This window comes from Hemicordylus capensis, chromosome 5 (genome assembly GCF_027244095.1).
Source record: "Hemicordylus capensis ecotype Gifberg chromosome 5, rHemCap1.1.pri, whole genome shotgun sequence".
NCBI lineage: Eukaryota > Metazoa > Chordata > Lepidosauria > Squamata > Cordylidae > Hemicordylus > Hemicordylus capensis.
In genome coordinates, this window is record NC_069661.1 from 149,021,055 (window position 1) to 149,037,797 (window position 16,743).

A 16,743-nucleotide genomic window follows, 5' to 3' on the forward strand; every position below is an offset into this window, starting at 1 on the left:
AGTTCTGCATACAATTCTGGTCACCACATCTAAAAAACGACACTGAAGAACTGGAAAAGGTGCAGAAGAGGGCAACCAAGATGAGCAGGGGCCTAGAGCACCTTTCTTATGAGGCAAGGCTACAACACCTGGGGCTTTTTAGTTTAGAAAATAGATGACTGCGGGGAGACATGATAGAGGTCTATAAAATCATGCATGGTGTGGAGAAAGTGGATAGAGAGAAATTATTTTCCCTCTCACATAACACTAGAACCAAGGATTTAGTGCTAGCAAATTTAGGACCAACAAATGGAAGGGCTTATTCATACAATGCATAACATCCAGCTCTTTACCCAATCTTTTTTAGCTTTTTAATTTTTTAGGTTTTAACCTGTGTTTGATACTAAATTATCTAAATTGTTTAGTTTTTCTGTATGTTTTTAACTTGTTTTTATGTTATTGTTAACTGCCCAGAGATCAAAAGTTTGGGGCAGTGCACAAATCAGATAGATAGATAAACATACTCAGCTTGTGGAATTCTCTGTCAACAACCTTGATGACTTCATGAGGGGTATGGATAACTTCATGGAGGAGAGGTCTATTAATGGCTACTAGTTGGAGGGCCATTGGCCACCTCCAGCCTAAAAGGCAGGATGCCTCTGAATACCAGTGGCAGGGGAGTAACAGCAGGAGAGAGGGCATACCCTCAACTTCTGCCTGTAGGCACCCAATGGCATTTGGTGGGCCACTGTGTGGAACAGGATGCTGGACTAGATGGGCGATGGGCCTTGGGCCTGATCCAGCATTTATGTTCTTACTAGCCTTAAACAACAACCATCAATTGGATAAGCTATCTTATTTTTTAATATTTCTCAATCTTTCAAATCAGGACCTTCAAAGCAGATTTGATTATTTCACTTTCAAGTAATAATTTGCTTCTTGCCAAAGTCAGAAACAAAACGATGCATTTCAAAGTCTTTCATGATGATAAAAAGTGAGTTCTGTTAATGTCTTTATTCCTTTTCCCAAGAATGTACTTTGCTGAAAACTGAACTGCACACATATCCTTAGTATTGTGCTTCCTAGCTACTGGGTTTTTAAAAAAATTATTATTAGGGGGGGGAAACACACAATTGAACACTTTTATACCATCAGCCAGAGAAGCTTTTATTCCAAGCCTGATCACGTTGTCTGTTTCAAGCATGTCAAAAATAGTCACACACTCATGATCTGCCACATTACTGCTCACCTCTTATTTTCCCAAATAAGGAGTGTAACACAAACCTCACTTGTATGATCTATATATAAAATGGGAACAATCTGAATATACCTGCTTTTATTTTCATATTTGCAAGCCCTCATTTGAAGGTTTCCACTCTGCCATAATTAGTGCGACAATCCAGCATATTGCTAGTTGTTGAGGTATAAAACAGTTACAATCAAACTTTTCCCTTGACCTCAAATTGATACTCTAACAAGATCAGAGTCAACATTTAAGTGTCTAAAAAAAAATCTTCATTCTCAAAACAGTTGTTTGTCCTTTAAAAAACAAAAAGGACAGAAGCAGACTGTGGAAATGGAGAATCATGTTTTACTTCTACACAACTCCTGCTTCCCCCCCCCAAAAAAATATATTCTGTGCAAAATTTAGTTTCGTGTAGGTCTGTACCATATTTTGGAAAAAGACACCCTATAAAATATACTTAATTGTGAAACACAACCCCAACAGCAGACAACAAAGGAAGAAGAACAGATCATAGAGCCAAACCTTTTTTTTTTTAACATGAAACTAGACATAGTATGTTCTTAAAGCTCCAGTAATACATTCCATGGAAGGAAACACACACACACACACACACACACACACACACCAAACCCAAAATGCACTTTGGTCATTATTAAACATTAGTACAACAAATAAAATACAAAATGCTTATGTTGCTTTATATATAAAAATACCTTATACCACACATTTGATATATCTCAGTAATTCTGATATATATGTTTTAGGGTGATTTTTATTTTTAAATAGCAACATTGTTTTCTGCTGCTTACCGTCCAAAAGAGATGTACTTTGGAATAGTAAGCACAATGCACACATAATCTAATAATATTTTAGGAATGCCAAACTTGATTTTAACACAATTTCTTATTACAGTTTCATAGTATAATCTAAAATAATGGCTGTAAAGAATTTTTTGCTTTGTCATATTAAAATAAAAAGCAGTTAATTAATCACACTCCTAAATCCAAGAACCAAAATAGGTTCAGTTATCTGCCAAACTAACATTATCTTCCTTTAAAAAAAAAAATCTGTTTACTAGCTTAGTGGATTGTGGGAATGCTTTGCTGTCATTTATCTTGATTTCAACAAAGCATTTGACAAAGTTCCCTGTGATATTTTGGTTAGCAAACTCAAATGTGGGCTAGATGATACCAACTCAGACAACAGAAATGGCCAGGGCACATGCGGGGCCCGAACACCCTGAAAATGGGCTGAAAGAGCCTTTGGAAGAGTGGGGGAGATGGCAGAGATATCCTCTCCTCCATTGCCGCGGCAGCACCCCCTGAGACCGCCAGACTCGGCTTCGAGGAGGAGTTGCTGCTTTTTAAATTGGAAACTTTAAAACTCCTAGACTGGCTTGAATTTGAGCTGAGCCGAGGGTCTGTTAGGGGGCACAAAACCAAACATGCCCAGTTCCGTTTGAGTCCAGTTTGGACTTGAATTGAACCGGGCAAACCAGTTTTGTGCAGACCCCTAGCTACCATCAGGTCGATTCTCAAGTGAATGGAAACCTTCTGTATTTTCCCCCCCTTTGTTGTAGTATTGTGGAACTTTAGAATACATTTTTTAATTGTTATATTGTATTTTTAGATAAACTAAAGTCAGTTTTGTTAAAATGAAAATTAGAATTTCAATTGTTGCTTGCTTTACAATGTTAACCAGTTCCTTTTTTATATTTTGTGTGTGGTATAAGTCACATATACTACAGTGTACTATGGGAGAGCATTAAACTTAAGCCTACGTAATGTACCTTCTCTCTTTCAACATTCCATAGTATTCATCTTGCAAGGCAGCATTATTGCACCACAGTCCACCATAATATATTCTATTTAGTATATATAAAGATAATTAAAGTAAAAAATAAAAGTGCACATATTGAGCGGCACAGTCAGAGCTGTGCAAACAGCCCAGTGTTTGAAATAAATACCATAGCTAATATTTATCAAAACATATTTTAGACATGTTAACAGCTTACAGTTATTGCTCTAATAAAAATGTTATCAAAGAGCACTTATTGACCTGTTATGTAATACCTTATTAATATTAAGTGGATGCTTAAACTTCAGATCAATGTGTTTAGGATCCTGGTTAAGATCCTGGTGGTAAGAAACCTGCTGGCTCTAACATTTACATTTCTATATATAAAAATTTTGTAGCTACCTGGCCTATGCATTGTCATTACAGTAAATGTCACTTTCTACTGTAACCAACAATATGCTGGTGCTCTGAAACTACCCCTGAAAGGATGGAACACAATAAAATGTTCTAAACATTTTATAGTTCATGTTCAATAAAGTGACTTCAGCATGACATTGTTGAAGTATAAAAGCCTAGCATTAGGGCTTTAACTTTCACAACAGATGAAGCACAGTTGTTATTTGAGCAATTTAGTGTGATCAATTACCAGGATCTCAAGTATCTGGATCTCAATTTTTGACCCTTTCAATTACCAAAGCATATTCATGTTTCAAAATAAAATACAATGTCTGCTAAAATAAAGTTTACAAAAAATAAAAAGATAAAATAAATATAAAGATTGCACAAAGACAGTCAGATGTAAACACTTCAGTTTTCCCCCAAACGATATCCTTGAAGAAATCGTTAACATCTGAAATAAGGAATCAGTGACTGCTTGAGAGGCAGCATAGTCTTATCGGCTCTTGTTTCCAGAGGGTTGTGCCAGTTTCTTTTTGCAAAGTGTCAGGATTTGATCTTCCAGAGCTGAAAGTTAGGCAGCAGAGAACACATTTAGGTTTAGGTTTAACTGCAGTTTTGCTGTTCACTTTTATTCTTTCTCTTACATGCTAATAAACTGTATTTCAGGGGTATCTAACTGTGGCTTCCAGCTGTGATTGGCCTACAATCATCCCTGGCTACTAGCCACGGTGACTGGGAATGATAGGAATTGTAAGCCAACAACAGCTGGAGGGTCGCAAATGGACACCCCTGGTAGAGATAAATGTTATTTTTATAATGCACCCAATAAAGCTAAGTTTTAAGGTCCAAAGCTGAAAAATGACTAAGCTTCAACTCTATACACAGTTACTTAGGTGCAACCCCGACTGAACAGAGTTAAACTTACTTCTGAGTAAAGATGCACAGGACTGTGCTGTGACAACTGTGAATGCTAGTTTGCCATGATACTAAGAATTAAAGCAACTTATGTGATGATGAACCATCCAGAGATTTGTATCACAGGCTGTTTTGGAGTACCACCCCACTGATCCAGAACAAAACTAAGCTGTTGACAAAAAATATGGATCAGGAACTAAACGATAAATTTTATGAGATAAGTGAATTGAAAGTGGAGAAGAAAATTAAATATTTGGGCATCTGGTTGACAAGCAAAAACTCTTTATTGTTTTTAAATAACTATATTAAAATATGGACTACAGTGAGAACTGATTTGCAAAGATGGGGTAGAATGAATTTCTCTTTAATGGGAAGAATTTCAGTGGTAAAGACGAATGTCTTACCTAAGATGTTATTTCTTTTCCAGACTATTCCTATAATTAATATGTTAACTTGTTTCAAGCAATAGCAAAAGGATATAACTAAATTTGTTTGGCAAGGGAAAAGACCGAGAATTATATTTAAGAATTTAACAGATGTAAAAGAAAGAGGTGGTCGTACCCTGCCAGATTTAAGGTTGTATTTTGATGCTGTTTGTTTGACATGGTTGAAGGAATGGATAACATTAAGAAATCCCAGACTTGACCTGGAAGGATTTGACAGAAGGTTTGGCTGGCATTCATATTTGTGGTATGATAAAGTCAAAGTACATAAAGACTTTCTTAATCATTATGTAAGAAGGAGTCTGATGGGAGTATGGGTAAAATATAAAGAATGGTTGGAGTGTAAAACTCCATTATGGGTATCCCCGATCAAGCCTTTGGCACGTAAAGAGATAAACATGCAATCTAAATGGGGTACTTATAGGATCTGTTATGTTTTCAAGAGAAGGGCTGTAAATTAAAAAAAACTGAGTGAAGTACGAAGTATGGTTAGTAATTGGTTTCAGTATCATCAGCTAAATAAAATTTATAAAAAGGATCTTAAGGTTGGGTTTGTAGATCAAATTTCGAGATTTGAGAAGGAGATGTGTGAAAACGATGAAAGATTAGTCTCCAAGATGTATAAGTTGTTGCTTTTGGAGGAGACAAGAGAGGAAGTGGTCAAAACGACAATGATAAAATGGGCTCAAGATGTAGGTCACAATATAGATATGGCTGCTTGGGAAAACAGATTTAAGATTTACTGCAAGTTATACCTTAAAAGAAAATTATTATAAGATGATGTATAGGTGGTATTTGACAATGGAAAAATTAGCATTGATGTAAAAAAATGTTTCAAACAAATGTTGGAAATGTGGAGAATGTGAAGGAAATTTTCTGCATATGTGGTGGTCATGCAGGAGGGCAAAGGCCTTTTGGGATATGATATATAATGATCTGAAGAAAATTCTCAAAACGACATTTTTCAAAAGGCCTGAGTGCTTCCTGCTGGGAATAATACAAGAGCATCTAAGAAGAAATTTAACATTTTTAATGTATGCAACCACAGCAGCCAGGATAGTTTATGCGCAGAAGTGGAAAGATGCTAAAATGCCCTCAAAAGAAGACTGGTTTATAAAAATTTTGGAATTTGCTGAGATGGCAAAGCTTACAACATTTATAAGAGATGACAATTTCAAATGCTTTAAAGAATACTGGGAACCCATTTTGCTCTATTTAAAGAATTATTTTCCCAATATGGACTTCTCAGTAGGGTTTAAAATATAGTAATAGCAGCAGGTTGGGGTGGGTAAAAATCAAGCAGTATTGAATACAGTTTGTAAATGTTGAATTATTATAGCAGTGCACTATATGTATAGTTATTGTGAACCGTGAAGATAGGTGAGCTGGAAGTCAACATTTATTTATGTGTAGAGTTAGGAAATGAATGCAATTGAATCTAAAAGTTATTGTAAAATCTAATAAAAGTTTAAAATGCAAAAAAAAAGAGGAGAAGATATTAAGGGTATGATCCTGCACCTAAAGACAGAAGCTGTGACGTTGTAGTACATGGACATGTTCTGCATCTAGTCAACAAGCTAGCTTAGAACAGAGCGATATGCTGTAGAAGAACTGTTTAGCTGAACATGCTGGAACTCAGAAGTCTAAAACCGATAGTAAGTAGATACTTTGGTGCCAATGGAATATGTTTTTCACTCCACTGAAATGATGCTTTAGGCCTCCAGCTGACCTGCCATACCCAGGTACTATCTCTGATCATCCGAGGAAGCCAGGAATAATGAAATGTTGTTGTTCTTTAGCCATGGCTACATTAGTTAAGCCACTTTTAAAACACAGCAAGACAGTGCTTAATCTTCATACACTGTAAATAAATACTCAACGTACGACATCACAATTCATGTATGTATAACCATATTACAGAATTATTATTATTTTCAGGTTTCAGACAAATCCCTAAAGGCAAATATTTAGGACTGGGGTTCAAGGAAGCTTGCTTGTTTGTTTGTTTGTTTAATTTTTAGACCGCCCTTACAAAATAGCTCAGGGCGGTTCACAAACATCAAAGACCCTTTAAAACAATTTAAGAGCACTGGAAGGCCAGGCCAAACAGGTAGGTCTATAGGGCTCTCTTAAATTCCAATAAAGAATTCAATTTACGGATGTCTGCAGGGAGTGCATTCCACAGTCCAGGAGCGGCTACAGAGAAGGCCCGCCTCTGGGTTGCCACCAGATGAGCTGGTGGCAACTGGAGCCAGACCTCCTCAGATGATCTAAGAAATCAGATGAAATCATAAAAAAATTCTGTATACAACATAACTCAAAGAGAAAACCAATACCATGAATTAAAAAATGAATCAGTTATTTTAAACAATATGCATCAGCTACTAGTTACAAATGAGGTTCCTGGTTTTTAAGACTACAGTAATTATTTATTCCTTATTTATTCAACATATGCTGAACATATACTGAGATGAGCTGGATTGGAAGAAGATGAGCGTGGTTTTAAAGTTGGAGGAAGAAACATCAATAACCTGTGCAACACTGATTGCACCTCTCTGATACCTGAGAATGCGGATGATCTGCAAGCTCTAGTAATGAAAGTTAAGAAGCACAGTGGGAAATATGGAACTACGATTAAATGTAAAGAAGACTAAACTGATGACAACAGGTATAGCAACCAGACTCAGAACTGATAATAAAGACATTGTAGTGGTGGATAGCTTCTGCCTTTTAGGATCGACCATCAACAGTAAAGGATCCAGCAGTCAAGAAATACGCCACATACTAGCACTTGGTAGGGTTGCAATGAAGGCCTTGGAAAGGATATTTAGATGCCATGACGTGTCTATACCTACAAAGATTAGAATCGTTCGGACAATGGTTTTTCCCGTGACACTCTATGGATGTGAAAGCTGGACTTTGAAGCAGCAAGATAGAAAAGGTATTGAGGCTTTTGAACTTTGGTGCTGGAGAAGACATTTGAGGATACCATGGACAGCCAGGAAAACAAACAAATGGATCATAGAACAAATCAATCCAGACTTTTCACTAAATGGAGGCACAAATGACCAGGCTCAAACTATCATACTTTGGACACATTAAGCGAAGACCCAGCTCCCTTGAGAAGTCCATAAAGCTGGGGAAAGTTGAAGGAAAGAGAAGAAGAAGATGACCAGCAGCAAGGTGGATGACGATCATGACAGCAGTGAATGCACCACTGAGAGACCTCAAAGGCCAAGTTGAAGACAGATCATTCTGGAGAGAATCTAGCTATGTGGTCGCTAAGTGTTGACACCAACTTGATGGCACTTAATCCACTAATCAATCCAAAAATATTAATGAATACAATACCTTTAGATTAAATCCAAGCAAGTCACTGATGACACCAGAAACAGCAGAGAGAATGACAACTTGAGTGATGTTATAAAGCAGAGGATTCATTGTCAATCCATATAACCTGAAGGGACTGTCCAATTCCTACCAATGAAAAATATATTTATACAAATTGAGATATCTGAAATTTCACATACTAGGTAATATCTCTTCCAAACACATTTGTGGTACATGGTTGAGACTTTAGAAGGTCTCAACCAATCACATTCGTGGTTGAGACTTTAGAAGGTCCACCACCACAACAACATTTCCTCTGCCTGCTGTGACAGTAATTACTTTATACTAGTGGGGCTGGGCGCAGAGCATCTGCGCCTCTAGCTGGACACAGCCGTTCCCCGCCGTCTCGGGGACTGGGGGCAGAGCCAGCGGTGCCGCCGCCACCGGCTCCTTCCGCCTCCCCCCCCCACCATGCCGCCGCCTCCTCCTCCCTCCACACCCCCCTAGAGTGCCACCGCCGCGGGCAGGCGGGCCGAGAGTGCCGCCGCCGCCACGGCCAGCTGGGCCGAGAGTGCCGCTGCAGCCTGGCCCGCCGCCTTGCCTCCGCAGCCGCCCAGCCAGGCAGTTCTCCTGGGTGCGCCAGGACCAATCAGGCGCCCCCGCAGCCCAGCCAATCAGCTGGGCTGCCGGGACGCATTTTTCCTGGGCACACCCAGGAGAAATATATATATATAGATAGGATGCCTCTGACCCCACACCTAGAGGCAGGAGTTATGGAGTTCTAGTACACGTCCTGCATAAAGCCAGCCAGCTAAGTCAGAACTGATCCATATGCAGCTGAAGAACTGTTAGATGAAATTGTTAACTGAAGTGAAAAATGCAAAAAGGTCAAAACCAAAAATGGACAGCAGTTCTAGAACTGCATATGGGCAAGTTCTTAGTGCGCTCGTAGCTACATGATGGAAATTATGTGTACAGTCTCACAGCCGACCTGCCTGAAAGTTACTTGCAGAGCCACACATGATGTCTGCAAAAATAAAGATGTCAGTTGTGACATCTGTATAGACTATGCTGTGAAGATTCTTCAGAAACATAGGTTTGATGGAATGCCCCAAGTTTGGTCAGTCTTTCACCATAAAGACACACTCCTATGCACATTTATTGTATAGTCCCATTGATCTCATTAAGACTTGCCTATTCTATGGCAGGGCGGGGACTCAGAGAAAGTTTGTGCAGCCCACAGATGATCTGCAACTCTCATACAACTTGCACCTACATCTAACATCCAGCTTGGCAGATGGCAGCCAGAAGGGAAACATTTTTACACTAAGCATCTGCACTACTTTAAAAATGGAATAAAATAATTGTATTTTGAAGGTTAGATGGGCGGTGGGGGGAGCCTTCTATACTTCCTCCCGAGTGCTGCCCACAAACTTCCTATGTTTAATAAAGAACTGCATCCCAAGAATCCAAGACTGAGAACCAGCTGCCATTCATACTGCACTGTGAAAGTATTAGCATAGCACTCGTGGTATCTGCTCACCCTAGCTTCCTTACTCTTTATTGGAAGTGTGTGGAAAAAAGAACAGTATTGCATGGGCAAAGATAGGAAGGTAACACTGTTAGTAAAACATGATGCTCAAAGACAGAACCACAACAAATGGTTAAACGCTATACAACAGCAGCATTCCTTTGGTGAATCTGGGTGAAGTAATTAAACACCTTAAGCTACAGCAAAAACAGTATTTTAATATAGCAGATTGCTTATGCAAATATAATAGTATTTTTCTTATATGTGGATGTTTTATAAATTGCTTGTATATGTAGTTTAAATATGGCTTGAAAACAGCCAATAGAAACTGAATTTGAGAATAATATGCTTTTTTAGTATTGTGTCAAGCAATTCAAATAACTTGCCTGGTGGATTGAATCTTATAAGCTGCATTTTGAAATGGAAGCCAAATTTCTCTAAACCTAGATATCCCCAATGAGATATCTAATTTTAAGGAGAGTGAACTTCTCTATTTGCATTGCTTCCTACCTTCAGGTATATCTGGATATGTAAAGTTTACTGATGGTTTTAATAAAACTTCATTTATTTTGGAGACAAGCATAACTCACTGACTGACATCCAGACTAGCACTACATTGGTGTAACTGTGGCTGATATCCAGACTAAAGCTGCACTGCTGCCTGATTGGCGGGGTAGGGGGAGATTTTCACCTATGTCCTCTTCCCCTCTGAAGTTCCTGAAAATGTGCCCCTGAAGCCTGTGGGACATATTTTTGAGAGGCGCAGGGGGCTTCAAAGTGAAGGGGAGACTGGTGAAAATCACCACAAACCCCTGCACCACCAGCAAGCCTGGATGTCAGTCACTGTCTTCCCAAGAGCTCTTTGAAGGAATGCAGGCTAAGCTAGCTCTATCCCTTTTTTATTGTAGGATTTGTTTTATTGTTTGCATACACTGGCTTTTTATTTTTATGTAAACTGCTGGGGCATCTTTTGGACTCGAAACTGTAGGGATGCATGTATGCATGCATCTATGTGTGAGTATACATACTTATTGTAGGACTGATATATGTATAAGTAATTTTAAGTGGCAGAGCGCAAATGGCAAAGCAGTTGGGAAAAGAAAGACCACCACCCAAATAGGTAAATGTGCTCATGGAAAACAAGAGCTATTTACAAATACGTATGCATGTCAATGTCCCATTCCCCCACCTCCAATACCTTGAGTAATTTTGTAGCAAGTTTTAAAACATTGTTTACTAATGTCAGTTCTTCCTTCTTGTTCGGTTTCTTTTCCATTTTCAAGTACAGATTTATCTAGCAGAGGGGGAAAAAATAAATTTTGTCACATTAATTCTTTCCAGACTCTTAAGTCAGCTGCATGATTTGAAATCTGAGCATCTGCAGCAAGCTTTTCTTTCACCAGTAACTAAAATGGACCTCTCATTTCAGAAATGAAGTCATGTTCAGAGTAAATGACTCTGGGACAGTGTTCCCTCTAACAGGAATTCCCAGATGTTGTTGACTACAACTCCCAGCATCCCCAGCTGCCATGTCACATAACCTCACTAAGAAGTAAGTGCTTCCTGGTTCTGGTCACAGAACCTCACAATGGAAAAGATCTGCTAAAAGAAGTGAGTTCTTTTCCCCCACCCATGCTGTGTTTTAAGACCTAAATCTCACCACTTAGTAGAGATTTAGTGGCAGATGCAAATCTGCACACAGGTCTGCCTTCGTTCAGTTTTCTGGGTTTTTTGCCTGCCTGTCTGTAGTTCTGCAGATAAAGGAAACTGAATACTATATCAATCTGTACCATATGTACATAACAAAAAACGAGAAACAAATGCATTTTCCTTCCTTCAGCTTAACTTAAGGGAACAGAAAGGCTTCCTAGAAGCTATTTGCAGCCCAGCCGGCAAAGCAAGTGGACGGCAGGGAGTTCTCCCGCCGCCCGTTCTCTAAAGTTTCTGAAGTGGGCGGCGGGAGAACTCCCTGCCATCCGCTCGCTTCGCCGGCTGGGCTGCAAATGGCTTCTAGGAAGCCTTTTGCGCACGCGCGCAAAAGGCTTCCTAGAAGCCATTTGCAGCCCAGCCGGTGAAGTGGACGGGGACAGCAGGGGAGTTCTCCTGCCGACCCCTTGCTGTATTGGGAAGGGAAGGGGCGGCAGGGGTCTTGGGGTCTCAGGGGGCGGCCGCCAGCCGAGCGGGGGCATTGGAGAGGGCGGCAGGGACTGGGAGATACCCTGCCGCCCCGATTCAGAATTCAGAGAACTTTTCAATCAAAAGCCAGGAGGGAGCCGCGCCGAGAGGGGGAATGAAGCGGGCGGCAGGGAAGCATGCCACCCGCTTGCTCAAAGAAATACGGTGCCGTTCAATGGAGGGGTAAGTAAAGCCCCCCCCGTACTTACTTGGAACCCCCCACCCTACCCTTCCAAACCAAAACCACCCCGTGTCCGGACTGGTCTGGAGGCCTTTAGAATGGCCTCCAAACCGGTCCGTGCACATGACTACAGCCAGTGTAGACAATACTGAGCTAGATGGACCAATCGTATGACTCCATAAGACAGTATGTCAGATATTATTGCATTTGGAATGCAGTCATCACTCCTACCTGGACAGTTCTCACCTGTTCAGTAAGTAATATTGAGGTATTGCTGTATTTTTTACTTGTTTCAGATCCAAGTGTAACAAATCTTAGAAGAAATAGAGTTAATGAAATGCACCAAATCACTAGTTCCCAATTGTAGTGACAATCAAGAAAGATCTCATGCACATGATGCAACTGAAAGAAAAAAGAAGCAAAACTGAGGTATCAATACTACAGATTAGCATCCAAATACCCACACATCACAAATGCTTAAGTCACCATTGGATGTAGATCTTTTATAACATAGTTAGCTAAGGCTTTAAAGAAAAGGCACAATTCACAAATAAGTTCTCCTGCAGAAACCCCATTGAAATTAATGCAGCTGTACAAGACTACAACCCTGATCCTGGGCAGTTTCCATTAGTTTCAGTGCTGCTTGTTGAATAGTTCATTCAGTGAAAAAATGCACATGAGTGTTTCAAATTAAATGCTTTGATCCTTAGACTCTTGATATTCATCAGCAAGGTGGCCAATGAAGACTAAATGGAACAATCTTAATTAAATAAACCAAGCTATACCCTCAAGAGAGCAATTGAGCCATTTGATTATGAGTGACAGTGGATGCTATGCCATCTTGGGTGGATGCTATGCCATCTTGGCCTTTTTTTTCTTTTTTAAATGGGTTTGTGAAGATACAGGTCAAGAGGGTAGCCCAGGAAATGGTAACATCCACTGGATGTTAAATGGCCCACTTCCGGGCTAGATTCAAGGTGGTGTTATTGACCTTTAAAGCTCTACACGGCTTGGGGCCAGGGTACCTGTCGGACCACATCCGCCCATATGAACCTGCCAGGGCCCTCCGCTCGTCATCTCAGGCCCTGCTCATGGCCCAGCCACTAACAGAGATCCGATTGGTGGGGACTAGAGACAGGGCCTTTTCGGTTGTGGCCCCTCAGCTTTGGAATGCCCTCCCTGAAGAGCTTCGCCATGCTTCCTCCCAGTGTTTTTAAGAAACATTGTAATGTTTCATTCGAAACATTGTAATGTTTCGAAAAACATTGTAATGTTTCACCTGTTGTGTATATCTAGTAGGGTCTTTAGTCTTTAGTTTGTATAATTCTTAGTTTTTAGCTTTAAGATTTTAATTTGGAATTTTAAAAGCTAATTTTGATTGTGGCTTTAGCTTGGATTTTTAACTTGTTTAATTTGGTTCATTTCATTAGTCTGATTTTATATTGGAACTGATTTATAAATGTTGTGAGCCACCCCGAGCAGTAATGTACTGGAGGAGCGGAATATAAATGTTGTAAATAAATAGCCCAGGAAATGGTAACCAAAAGGGGAAAATAAAACAAAGCCTTGGCAGAACAAAAACTAGAATGCAAAATCTGCCTTCCTGGTTGGTTACTTTAGAAAGTTGGGCAGGGTGGGGGAGGAGAGTAATTTTAGAGTATCAAAGGCAGAGTTTGAAGAAGGGTTTTAAAAGAATAGAGATTGTAGGAAGAAGCCAAAGGTAGGAGGTTCAGAGGTTTTACAGGAAGAAGAAAGCTGCTGGAAGGCCTGAGGAGCTGGTAAGACTGGATATATTAGCGACACAGGATAGCTAGATGTGGTTATCCTACTTTGAATTGTCATCCTTTGCTAAAGTGGGCTTTTTAAAATATAGAAAATGTTCATGAAACAATTTCTGAACAATATAAAATTGGACATAACTCTCTTTAGCTCTTTCATGGTCTCTGAATTTGTTTCCCACTCCACGCTTGCTTGCTATCCAACGCTATGTGAGTTACTGTTGGAGACTGGGCTATACTGTGGGCTATTTGGTGGCAACAAGCAAAGGAAGTAGACTCCCACTTGGTGGCAGTGGTAAAATCCTAAGGTGGGAGAAGCAAAAGCTTGGTTTGCTTACCTTTCCCTATTCACAGGGCTATTTAATGCCAGACCATGACACTAGGCAAAGTAGAAATGGCATGCCAGGATCCAGCAACTGGCAAGGTGAACAGCTACACTGACCTCTTCCACACATCTACTGTTCCTCCAGGGACACCAGAAGACCTAGAGCTGTACTGGCCATGTAGAAGTGGATGAATGCACAGTTCCAAACTGTCTAAGCTGTTTTCACAACAAGCTTTAAAGATTTAAAAATTAATCACTACCTGTCAGATTTCCCTTACCTGTGCACAGCAGATAAATACAACTGAAATAGTCAACAAAAAAGCAGATGAGACTATTACATCAACTGACCGCTGAGGACCTCGTCGCTGAAAGAGGAAACATGTCAATATTTTAAAACCAACTCAGACAGTTCAATGGAATGTGCTGTTGATTTCTAATAATCTTTATTCACAGTGAAGACAGGGAAAAGATGACTCAAGAAAATACAACCTTACCATTAACAGAATAATTCCATCTCTAATTGACACAGTTTTGATCACTACATGATGAATTTCAACTGTGTCATCTTTTCATGAAAAGTGATTCTTAAAATACTATGGCTTAGTTACTTTGATCCACCTCCCACTAGAAAGGAAGTGTACAAAATTCTGGAAAAGAGTCCATTACTATAAAATTATCAAAGTTACTACAATACACATACATGTATATATACCTAACAACAACAACAACTATTTATTATTATTAATATTATTATTACTACTACTACCACCACCACCAGACCACAATAAAATATTCTGTTTCTAAGACTGAGGGCAGTTTAAACCAAGAATAAAATAACTCGTCCTGGGAGCTTTTGTGCATGGAACTTCAGTTACTTAAAATTCTACTGTCACCCAGACTTAAGACCTCAAAATTCACAAGAGCTCTCAAATTAGAGAACAAGAATGTGCTGTGTTAAGAAAATGAATGATGTTTACAGCATTTGTTTACTATGATAGACCAATCTGATAAATATTTTGCAACTTGTGCTGAAGGAGAACAAGAGGCAACACATGCAAGGTTGACATGACAATTTAGACTTGTTTTAAATCTCACTGCTAGGTTTTCACAGAAGAGTAATCCACTATTTTTAGATTCTTCTCTTTAGCTCCCTCTGCTGGACCCTAAGGCAGCTAAATTGACAGCAAAACCTTGTCCCACCCCCTCCCGCAATACCCACAGGATTAGATTTTCCAAAGGACAAAAAGAGTAAGTGCATCAAAGTACACATCTAGTTACATAGATGGAAATTATCTCTTTTACTTGGGCCATGCAGAGTATCCAAACAAGCAGGAGAAATATCCTTAAATGAAATAAATTCAGTATCTGCGGCTCTTTTCCAAGTAATAATACAAGAGAAGAGTGCTTGTCCAGGAATGTCTGCATGACTGGCCATTATCCAAGATAAATGCAGAGTTGAAAGACATCCAAGAGTACTGTTGTCATAAATTACTAAAGAATATGGCGGCTGCTTTAAAACAAGAGGAGATGATCCCTCTATGACACCAATGCCCAGAGTGATTAGCAAATATTTGATGCAGTAAACAATAGTGCTGCATAAGGAAACATAACAAACAAGCACCATCTGTCTGGAAAAAATAAAGAAAAATGAATGGAAAGTTACTTCCCACAGCATAAGATTTCCAATAGAAATCTTACAAGGAACATTGCATAAAACCAAAGAGTAACCTGCTAAAACTAAGACCGACAGAGGACAGGATCTTAACAGCCAAGTGGAGTTCTGTCAATGGAGTAGGATTTTCCTGCTCACTCCTTCCTGCACCACCCAGAAGAACCGATCCTGAGGGTAAACGAACTTGCAGGAACAGTGTGAGATGTCGCATGGGAGGCTGCTGGTGAAGAGGGGAGTTGGGGGTTAAGTTGGCTGGTGAAGAGGGGAGTTGGCCCCCCACGCATGATCAAAAGTGCCTTCATTCATGCAAAGATTCCTTTGGCTCCAACCCAGAATGACTGAACTGCTGATATCTTCACAAGGAGGAATATAGTCCTACTGGACTATAATATTATAGTTAATATTAACTATATTATAATATTGGGGATGTGCACGGAACCGGTCTGGCACTCCTTTTCTGGAGCGCCAAACTGGTTCCATCGATTGGCATCCAAACCAGTTCAAACGCGGGGTGTGTGTAACTTTCGGAGGCAAGGAAGGCACTGCCTGCCTGGCCTGCCACTCTTGCTCGGTGGCGCGCAGGTCTACAGTGTTCCTCCCTGCATCCTGTTTTGTGTAGCCACGCAAATGGCCGACACACATGCGCATGCATGCAGTGTGCATGCATGCCGGCCATTTGCGTGGCAGCAGAACGGGGTGCAGGAGAAACACTGCAGTCCCTCGCTCCTGCTTTTGGAGAGTGCCAGCGAGGGAAGAGCGGCGGGGTGGGGGCTGGCAGGAAGGCAGTGCTTTCCCGGCTTCTTAAATTTACACACACAACCCGCACCCTCCTGGGAGTGCATGGAACCGGTTCTGTGCACATCCTTATTACCAACCAGAGGAGCAAAGCAAGGAAAACAAAGATTCAAGGAACAATGTTTACTGTATAATATAAGCTGTATATTATGTAAGATGAATCTATTTTGATAATGT

At 40.1% G+C, this 16,743-nt stretch overlaps 1 protein-coding gene and 1 long non-coding RNA gene across 6 annotated transcripts in view; one reads left to right on the forward strand and one right to left on the reverse strand.

Moving 5' to 3' along the window:
• The window catches only part of LOC128326453 (uncharacterized), a 62,622-nt gene that overhangs the window by 37,973 nt on the left and 7,906 nt on the right, over positions 1 to 16,743 (forward strand). Inside the window, exon 3 of the long non-coding RNA XR_008308051.1 lies at positions 869 to 11,192. This is a non-coding gene — a long non-coding RNA (uncharacterized LOC128326453). The remainder of the gene's footprint in view (positions 1 to 868; positions 11,193 to 16,743) is intronic.
• Positions 1,299 to 16,743, reverse strand: part of PHTF2 (putative homeodomain transcription factor 2) — a 122,917-nt gene continuing 107,472 nt past the window's right edge. For 4 of the 5 annotated variants that reach the window (XM_053253277.1, XM_053253273.1, XM_053253275.1 and 1 more), the window contains 4 exons: positions 14,378 to 14,464; positions 12,243 to 12,398; positions 10,839 to 10,934; positions 7,773 to 8,256 (listed from right to left, as the gene is read on the reverse strand). In XM_053253277.1, the coding sequence (XP_053109252.1) occupies positions 8,101 to 8,256; positions 10,839 to 10,934; positions 12,243 to 12,398; positions 14,378 to 14,464 (495 nt within the window). In that variant the 3' untranslated portion in view covers positions 7,773 to 8,100. Of the gene's footprint in view, positions 3,986 to 7,772; positions 8,257 to 10,838; positions 10,935 to 12,242; positions 12,399 to 14,377; positions 14,465 to 16,743 lie in introns of those variants that run through there. The other variant, XM_053253276.1, reaches the window with a different exon arrangement.